Source organism: Lactuca serriola, chromosome 9 (assembly GCF_051521515.1).
Source record: "Lactuca serriola cultivar US96UC23 chromosome 9, Lser_US96UC23_V15, whole genome shotgun sequence".
In the NCBI taxonomy this organism is placed as follows: Eukaryota; Viridiplantae; Streptophyta; class Magnoliopsida; order Asterales; family Asteraceae; genus Lactuca; species Lactuca serriola.
Window position 1 is genome coordinate 88537044 of NC_136416.1, and position 10646 is coordinate 88547689.

The following is a 10646-nucleotide window of genomic DNA, read 5'->3' on the forward strand; positions in this document are numbered from 1 at the left end:
AAACTCGCCGAGTAGGATCGCGGTTTTGCACGCGGGTTCGCGTCTGGACTCGGCGAGTCCATGCTGTTTAATGAAACCCTAATTTCCAGGGTTTGAGACCTATTTAAAGGGCCTTATGGCCGTCATTTGCGGCCACCAACCCCAGAGAGAAACCCTAAAGAGATTTTGAGCGTTTTGGGAGAGAGAGGAGGCCATTGTTAACCTTTGAAGCATTTTTCGGCAAGGCAAAGGAGATTCTAGCCAAGAGGAAGCAAGGGAGGTGGACATTCTTCGAATTGGGAGCTCAGAAGATCACTTTGGAGGTAATATTTTGGCTCCCTTTCTGTTGTTATGATAATCATGGAGGTTTAGGGTTTCTTGACCCCTTGTTGGTTAGATTTGATGTCCATTTCGTCCCTATTTGTGATGAGGCTTGGAATGGGATCCATAGAGGTCCAGAGAAGCTAAAATCCTCAAGCTTTATGAGGATTCATGGGAGTTTTGACCATGGGTTATGATATGTGGGGCTAAAACATCATATAGGAGCAAATAGATGTTGTTTGAGCATCAAGGTTTGGACTTTACATGATTATCATGCTTGGGGAGGCCAGATCCATGATTGAATGGAACAGATCTGACCTCAGAAGTGGTTTTGAGTTTATGCATGGCCCAAACTCGCCGAGTCCGAAGAACAGACTCGGCGAGTAGTATGAAGTTTGCCCGTAATCACTCAGTGAGTGGACTTGTCGAGTTGAGGGAATGACTCAGTGAGTCAGGGTGAGTCGGGAGGACTGAGTTCAAGCCGGAACTCGCCGTGTTGTTCTTGAGACTCGGCGAGTTGAGTCGTGGTGGCCCCGCGATTCTTGCCAGGAGGAACTCGTCGAGTCAGGGGGGGTACTCGGCGTGTCAAGAGAGGATCTAAGAGAGTCAGCGGACACGGGCAAACTCGCTGAGTCGCCCTAGTGCACTCGCCGAGTCCAGTCAAAGTTGACCATTGACCTTGTTGACTTTTAGGGTTGAGTACAGTTGTATTTATGAGTGTATTACTTTGTGTGATTAGGCGGAGGCTAGATTACATTTATTCCGAGTCAGATATTTATCGAGACATCGAGGTGAGTCTTCTCACTATACGTTACCTAGAGTGGTATATTGGGTAGACCAGAGGATCTTATGTGTTATGTATGAGATTATGTGTTATGTGTTATGTGTATGTTGTTTGTTGTTATAGACCAGACCGAAGGGTCCAATGATACAGATCGGGCCGAAGGGCCCAACGAGCTATGACCGGACCAGAGGGTCCAACGAGCTACGGGACTGGAGGGTCCCGCTGAGACACATCGACCGGAGGGTCGTATTATAGCCTTGAGTGGCGTATGTGTTGTATGCGGTATTTTGGCGAACTCACTAAGCATTTATGCTTACAGTTGTTGTGTGATGTGTTTCAGGTACCAATGATGAGCGCGAGAAGGCGCCGGCATAATTCGTACACACTTGCGAAGTTTATGTTTTGGATTCTGGGGAAATGTTTTTGTGATAAATACATTTGAAACAATATGTTTGGTGTTATTTTGTGAGTAATTGAATGTTTTGAAAATGAAAATTTTGTTTTAAAATTTATGTTGTTACAGACAATCTAAGCTTCCTAGCATTCCAAGAAATCCATGCACAGTAGCATGATGAGCTTGCAATTGCAGGATGTCATTACGTGTAGGCTTACGTAAATATTTTGGACCATAAAACTAAATCACAGTTTTGCAGAAAAAATGGAGACTATCTTGTGCGATCCTAGCCAATGTTCTAAAAGGCGCGCCATGGCGTGAGGCGTGGCTTCGCAGTTACGAAAAGCTTCATAACATTGTTGTTAGGCGTGGCGCGTGGCAAGGCGTGATATGGCGCGCCATGTCGCGTTATGGCGTGTTATGGCGCATGTTTTTTCGTTTGAGACACAGTTTTTTGCTCTTTGTTATGTCTTTTCAAATCGGAGATATAAGTATTGTGGTTTTCGTTAACTTTTTGTTATTAGTTATTGATCTAGCACTTCTAAAAAGTAGTTATATTTAATATAAATTTATATTTATGTGTTAATATAATTTTAAATTAATACAAAATCGCCGCCTTACATCACGCCTTGAATAACGTCATTGCTCGCCATGGCTCGTTAGGCTTGAGGCTTGGCCTTGCCGCCACGCCACGCCTCACGCCATTTAGAACCTTGATCCTAGCAGACATCCTAAAACTTTCATCTAACGCATCAGGCGGAATGCCATATGCTAACTGACGAAGTGCGACCGTATATTTTTGTAAGGGAGTGAAATCGGATGTACCTCTAGCATCGTAGCGTTGTTGGAAAAAACTGCACTCCCTCGTTACATCTTCAACTATACGTTCGAATAAACCTTTGAGAATTCTGAAGCGCCTACGAAAATAATACCTTTGGTAAGTGGCATTCTCTACAAAATAGTCTTGCACCAAACGTTGGTTGGCTTCTTCATGATTTCTGCAAATATATCTGCGTGTTCTCTCTTGAGAACTTGTAGCTGTGTTGTTACATACAACGTTGTATGTTTGTTCCGCCATTTGAACACACGCAATAGCGATATCAAAAATAGTCTGAAATTCTTCAGAAGATTAAGAAGATGACATTTTTGAGAGAGTGGTGATTTTTTTTAAAAAAAAAATTGAGAGAGAGAAGAGATTGTGTTGTGAAAAAAAATGAAGTTGATATATATATATATATATATATATATATATATATATATATATATATATATATATATATGGTAGATTCATATTCATTAAAAGTTCAATTGTCATCGTACAATGAGTGAGATGGCAAACGGGCAACAAGTTGTGCCGCTAAGCCTTTTTGAATGGTAAAACTAATTCTTTTAAAAACTACATCCGAAGATCTAGGAGATATAACATTACTATGCATGATTCGCTGTACTCTTTTAAGAAGTTCTACCGCATCCGGTGCGAGGAAACCAAACGTATCAAATGCAAATGGTATGAACACGTGTTGATTTTCCATGCACGATCTCTCATGTTTGGTGACTTTGCTTGTGGCTGCTTTTAAAGCAGCATGTCCTACTGTGAAACCCCCAGCCCTCAGGCCCACGAGAGGGGATACCCCTGTAAGATCGACACATGTGTGTTTCCCTCCGATCCATCCAAAAATCAAAATGTCAGCCGGTCTGAGGGTTGACCTTCCTTCTGTCGGGTCAGTCAAGAAATTAACAGGTGCCTCTTTCTTAGCGGAAACCCCGGCGCACTTAAATATGTCAAACAAAACATCCCTAACCATATCGTGCCTGTATTTGAACCCCGGGAGTTCTTTACAGTGAACTGCATGCTCTCCAAAAGAGTCCAAACATGCCTTGCGACACACAGGACATATCTCATCGGCTGGGAAAAGGGGAATGATGAGCCGATATTTGAGAATAGTACGATACTCCACGGGAGACATGTGTTGGGCAAGCCCATCAATAGGGATAGCCAAAAGAAAATCTTGAGCATGTGGTGCACGTAAGCACTGGAAAACCGCTTTCTGCTGAGCCGTCGTGTCGAAATGCATTTCCATATTTTGGACAATTTTAAGAAAAAAAGCACTCGCCTGTGTATTCTGGGATTTAGGGGGGCGGTGTCTTTAATAGTAAAATTGTTAAGGTCAAAATCTGGAAGCTTGTTGCGAAGGGCTGCCAAGACACAATCATAATCAGAATCCATGCCATGTATACCGCTATCCCGTAAGAGATGGTCTTGCAATACCCAAGATTGGGCCCTTGAGGCAACAAAAGCATAGGAGGTAGCCTCTACTGTCGAGTATAAACCCAAACCCCCAAACCTAATGGGTAAGGAAGCAATTCGCCATTGTATGTTACCAAAGAAAGGGCCCCCACAAACCACAATGTCCTCAATCGCCGCGCGCAATCCATTGTCAAAGAATATTGTCGTCTCCTCCATGTGAACGGGTTGGCACGTCCTCAACCCAAAGAAAAGCTTAGCAATACCTATACAAGACCGAAGAAGAAGGAGCTCACTCTGGGGGTCAGACAATTGTGGAAGAAGGCGCATCAAATTCACAGCGTTTTCGGCTCTCTTTATGGTTAGGCTGCGAATGAAACTAGCATCTCTACTAACAGCTCCCCCAAGAAGTTTCACCCCAAAAGGCAGCCTCCCAATGTCCGCTGGAAATAGCCATTCCCGTAACTTCCTACCATCACATGAGGGCCAAAAGAGCTCGGTTTATATATATATATATATATATATATATATATATATATATATATATATATATATATATAAACTCAACAACCAACAACCGGTCAATCCTTCCCAATTCTCCTCAACCAATCACAAAACGCGGCCTTAAAGGACCGCACTGCGGCCAAAACCGCGCAAGACCGCGGTCTGAGGGCGGTGTGCACGGTCCAGCTAGCACAAACCGCGGTCCCAAACCGCAGCCACACCGTACAGCCTAATACAATTAAGAATCGTCATTAACATTACTACAATATTTATTTGTGACGGGCAGACGAAACTGACATGCATATATTTTATTATTGTTTATCTAACCTTTAATATTCAAAAAGTTCACCCTACAAATGATAGTAGTTAAATGTCTAATTTGCTCCTTTATGAGCATATATGTATAATTATAAATGCAATTTGTCAGACCTGTATATGATAACAAATGTTTCCTCCTTTGTACACAATAAGATAACTTTGAGGATATCAACAACGAAATCTTTATCACTAATCTACTATAATAAATGAAAATGCTCTCTTCTCTTTCATTTGGACACATGACGTTTTCTAGAATTTTTAAATTTTCTATTTTCCACTTGTCATGTTATTGTATTTTTCATTTTATCAAGTTAAATCAAATTACTATCATTCGTCTCAATTAATCAGACCGGGTCTCTCAGAGGGTGGACGATAAGGACGACTGTCCATAGCCCAAATTTTTTTATGAAAACTATCATATTTAAAAAATAGTACAAGTAATTTTCTTTCACATATTGAGTTAATAATAATAATAATAATAATAATAATAATAATAATAATAATAATAATGACATTTGTGTATTTTAATAGCAATTTTTTCTTTCATCACGAGCGTAAAATATGTTTGAAACCGTAGAAGTTTCCATAACACAAAATGATACTGAGTTTAGGTCTACATAAGTCTTCATATAATATTCTTGTGTGAATTGGAATGTATGGTCCCTCCATCCATGATCAAACCCATGCAAATGAAAAAGCACATGTTAAAATCACAAGTTATAATAATGTTATGAGTCGCGTATTATTTTCTACCACTAAATTTCGCTTCATCATGCTCTCACTGTCTCACATGTGTCCCATCAATATTCACATGTGTCCCATCGATATTTCCTACACTATATTAAAAATAATAAATAAATTAATTAAGTAAGTAAGTAAAAAAAAGGAAAGAAAGAAAACATAATTTATCATCTATTAAAGGGTTATTGATGAGAAACGGAAATCAATAGATAATGAAATTAAAGGAAAACATGAAGAATTAGGGAAGAAGAAGATGATATCACTGAATTTAATAAAATGAATTACAAACTATATTATATGAAGTAAGAACCTCAAACAATCTCAGGAAATCTCCCTCTCTCTCTAGCTAAAAGCTAAGAGCCAATAATCTCTAACAACCTCTCTTAAGAATTACCCCTTTACCCCTTTAAGTATTTAACTATCTAATTCCTATCATTTATCATCAAATATGGATCCACATATAATTAGTACCTTAAACATTGGATAATAATAATAATAACCTGTAGACTTAAAAACACATGCATGCCATTTCGTAACTTTTTTATTGTCATGATAAATGTTGCATGGATTTCAGACTACACGTCCCGACATCTAAAATGTTATGTTCAAATCTTGTTACATGCTACATGTTACAAGTTAAAGCCAAGTAGCCAACATAATACGTATCTATTAAGGAGCTTGTTAAGATCGTCTTTATGACCTGGGTACATGAGCGTAGACTTGAACATAAACTTCTATGTTTCTAACCATTTAAAAAAATAAAATAACATGTTTTATTTTTCATTAAAGATATGTATTACGTTGCTCCTACTGGATTGTGAAATACTAGCTAGAGGTTATTTTATTCCGTACAAAGAAACAAACATTCATCATCATATCCTTGATTTTCGTTGTGGACAAACTGCACTTATACATGCTCCCAAAGATGCAAAATATACATTCACCTAATATCACTCGTCATTGAGAAATGTTATTGAACGAAATGTTTGGGTTGTGAGCAAACTGCATTTATACATGCGCAAACTTGGAATGCAATTCTCAAGTGGTTGGATATCTCTCTTTCTCAAGTAGGATCCATCGATGAAATGTTTGGGTTGATCGACCTTATACCTATCTCTAGGAAAAAAATGGTGGATGCGGTTGTGTGTACTATCATTTTGTATATTTGGAGATTTTGAAAAGATAAAGTTTTCAGAGATGGTAGGTCGAAACAATGTGAGATTGTTGATTATATTCGTCAATTTTCTTTAAATGGTATGTAAATATGAATTCTAAATGTAATAAAGATAAGCTTAATTTGGTTAAAAACCGTTGAACTCTTTGTAATTCTCATTCTAGCTCTTTGCTAGTTTGTCCTCTCTTATATAGTTGGCTGTTTCAAAAACTTCAAAAAAAAAGTTTTTTTTTTCTGAAAATATCTTTAATAAATAAAAGATATAGGAATTCCAAATGTAATATAGATAGGCTTTAACTTTGTTAAAAACTCGTTGAACTTTTTGTAATTCTCATTCTAACTCTTCGCTCGTCCGTCCTCTCTTTTTATTATATTTATGGTTGGCTGCTTCAAAACAAAAAATGTTTTTTTGTTCTAAAAATCTCTTTAATAAAAAAAAGATATTGATTAATTAAATCCATAACAATTATTTTACTCCCTTCAAAAAAAATTTGTTTATTTCATCCTAAAATACAAAATGAAACGAAAGAAAATACGAATAAGACTTTTTTACTAAAAAAGAAAAAGAAGTGCTCGTGTCTTTTTTCACATGTATGATAACCAGGTACACATAATCGGGTCTATAGCTGCTTGGATTTCAAAATTGTTGGTTTGAATGATATAACAATTAGTTATAACTAGTCGAACTTAGATGGTAGATTTTGTTGGTGAATAGTGATAAAGTTCTGTAGTTTGTTTAGGATTCTAAAAAGATGGACAAACATATTTTATATATATAACAAAATACATATGTATATATGGGTTTGGATGTTTGTGTTCATATTGAGATCTGTTACCCAAAATGTTAACATAATATAACACGCGTTACACCATTTTTAGGATAAGTATATGCATAACAAAAATGATATTATACAAAATGTATGGTGGTTAGAATGATTTATGCACGTTGTATTTACATGTCTTCTTTTTAGAAGAGCTAAAATACATCCTCTAGATTATACTTCTAACTACACAATTTGTCCATCAAAGGAGTTAAACCCTTTAACCCTTTAGGGAATGGACGCCTTTTCAAACACCTGAATGGATCAAACCATTAACTTTATTTTGGTAAGGGGGTATTTTAGACTAAAAGTGAAAGTTACTGGGGCAAAGATGGTCTTCCTTTGAAAGGAAACGCTCTGATGATTAGTTGGTGGTAGGCTGCCGCCAATGTTGCCCCCGACATTGGTCCTGCCCAGAATATCCACTGTTCAAAAACATACTCATTAATTATTACTATTTTATCATTAATCAAGAAATGGCAAAAAGGAAATGAGGTTTATTAAATCAACAAAACATTTTATTAAAGTATCAAAATATATAACTAGAAAGGTTACCCCGCTACGTGGGGGCCAGAAACTTTCAATGTTGTTTCCGAATCGATAAATATGACAGACATAGAAAGTGCAAGGATGACAAGCCCGGGCTTTGCCCTAGATCGTTTTGTTTATGTTTTTATGAAAAAAATGTAAAAGTTTTGACTGCAAGGACCACAAGTGTGAAAATGGCTAAAGAATGAAAGCGGTAGGAATTAGCAAGTTTTTAGAAAATGGATCAAAGTGTCGAACCGTTAAAGTTTTGTGGCCAAACTTTAAATATTAAAAGGTTCCTAAATAGAAAAGGGATCAAAGTTGTCAAACCGTTAAAATTTTGTGGTCAAACTTTAAATATTAAAAGGTTTCTAAAAAATGTAAAAATATCGAGTACAGTGACCAAAAGTGTCAAAATGGCTAAAAAATGAGGACCAAAGTTGTCAAACCGTTAAAGTTATCAAACAGTTAAAGTTTTGTAGCCAAACTTTAAATATTAAAAGGTTCCTAAATAGAAAATAGATCAACCATTAAAGTTTTGTGGCCAAACTTTAAATATTAAAAGGTTTCTAAAAAATATAAAAATATCGATTACAAGGACCAAAAGTGTCAAAATAGCTAAAAAATAGGACTAAAGTTACCAAAATACAGGGACCAATTCTACCAGAAAAACAACATAAAATCTAGGGACTAAAATAGACAAAAATAAAATTGTAGAACTTTATGAAACAATTTCCATAATATATATATATATATATATATATATATATATATATATATATATATATATATATATATATATATATATATATATATATATATATATATAATAATTGTATTAAAAGATGAAAATATATAATAATAGTGGACTACACTAACATGTTCATTCCATGCTTGCTCCTTGTTATAGATAATGGCAGCTCCCAGACTCCTCGCCGGATTAATCCCAGTGCCGGTGATCGGAATGGTGGCCAAATGAACCAAAAACACCGCAAACCCAATTGGCAATGGCGCCAAAATCTGCCAAATCAAACCACACAAAACTATGATCTTGTCTCTTTCCAACAAATTAATCGATAAAATTACATTAATCAATCTTATGAATACGTACAGGAACGCGGGAATCGCGAGCACTGAACTTGGCGTCGGTGGCGGAGAAGACGGTGTACACAAGGATGAATGTTCCGACGATTTCCGCCCCAAGGCCGTCGATTTTGCCGTATCCTTCAGAAACCACGTTGGCGCCACCGCCGTGTAGCTCAAATACTTTCTCCCCTTCAAACCCCTTTACAACTCCGGCGCCACATATTGCACCGGCGCATTGCATCACCATGTACAACAACGCCCTCGGAAACGACATCTTTCTACCCAGAAACAACCCAAATGTCACCGAAGGATTGATATGACCTCCTGTTAGAGACCCAAATCGTTATAAATTAAATGGTTTTGACAATCTGAAACACACCGATTTTGAGAAATTAATTGTAGAAATTAGGGCAGCTGACCTGAGATGCCGGAGGTGCAATAGACAAGTGCGAAAATCATGCCACCGAAGGCCCAGGCGATTCCTTGGACGCCGACGGAGGAGCATTTGTTTTGGGATTTGGAGACTTGGATGACTGTCATGAGGGAGATGTATAGAAACAGAAAAGTGGCAACGAATTCGGCTATGGCAGCTCTGTAGAATGACCAGCAGCAGAGCTCCGCCGCCTCGAAGAACGGAACGGCCTCCGGCTCTTTGTAATCTTTGTCGTAAATTCGAGCCGCCGTGCCGAGTGGGCGTCTGTCCCTGAATCTGTGGGTTCCCAAATGAACGCCATCTTCCCTTCTTTCCATTTTGGTTTCTGTGTTAATTTCTGTAAAAATGTCTGTGGTATTTGTAATTGTAATGGAAGCGAATGGTGGTTAAAAATGGAAGCTTATCAACGTCCTCTACATTTTAACGGAATTCAGGCATCCTTCATACTCCTATCTTTTTTTGCAAACACAGGCATCCACCATGTAAAATAACTTTATTATTATTATTTATTCAATATATATTATTATTTTAAGTGATATTTACTTTTAAAATACAATATTTCCTAAATCAATATCATATAATAACTATATTTTTCCAAAAAAAAAATGACCATCGAATTCGAATTTTGAGATTTTTGAAATATATTTTCTGACTAAAAAGTTTGAAAATCGTTTTGAAATTTCAAACCACTTTTTCTATTATAAAAAAGTAGGTCCTTGGAGATGAAGGCAAATAAAATGTAGTGATGGATCAAACGACTTTGTTTAGCCAACCCCACGTGTCTAAATTATAAATTAGGATGTTTTTTTGGTCAATCCTTTATATATATATATATATATATATATATATATATATATATATATATTAAGAAAAAAAAATAATTCAATCTTTATGTGATAATTAAATAAAGAGAAAATTTGTGATATAATCAAAAAGAAAAGGTTGTTTGAAGAAAATGACCAAGGAAAAATGGATTTTGGAAAATGACCAAAGGATCCGCAGAGCACCCTCTGCTGATCTATTAGCTGCTCTGCGGATCCGCTACACCTCTGCGGAATTGCTGGTTTTTTTTTTCGTTTTTTCATTTTTTTTTCGTTCATTTTCGTTTATTAATATATTTTTTTATATACACTAATACTTTATGTGATTATATAAATAATTTGACAAAAAAATGTTAAAAATAATGAACTTATGTTCGATATCAGTCCACATATGTTTGGGAATCCACAGAACCGTTATCAATGGATCAGTGTACACCTCTGTGGATCAGTGTACACCTCTACAGATCAGTGTACACCCTCTGCGGAACCATTAAATG

At 36.8% G+C, this 10646-nt stretch overlaps 1 protein-coding gene across 2 annotated transcripts; it reads right to left on the reverse strand.

Annotated features, from left to right (window-relative positions):
- Positions 1 to 7263: 7263 nt before the first annotated feature.
- On the reverse strand, positions 7264 to 9794 carry LOC145074274 (aquaporin PIP1-2-like). Of its 2 annotated transcripts, none has more exons than XM_079020682.1 (4): positions 9315 to 9794; positions 8921 to 9219; positions 8689 to 8829; positions 7264 to 7690 (listed from the first exon to the last, which is right to left on the reverse strand). In XM_079020682.1, the coding sequence occupies exons 1-4, from the start codon at positions 9643 to 9645 to the stop codon at positions 7646 to 7648; spliced, it is 816 nt and encodes a 271-aa protein (XP_078876808.1). In that variant the 5' UTR covers positions 9646 to 9794; the 3' UTR covers positions 7264 to 7645. The 2 variants fall into 2 exon arrangements, with proteins under 2 accessions (XP_078876808.1, XP_078876807.1); XM_079020681.1 differs by having other exon boundaries at positions 7264 to 7706.
- Between the last annotated feature and the right edge of the window lie 852 nt (positions 9795 to 10646).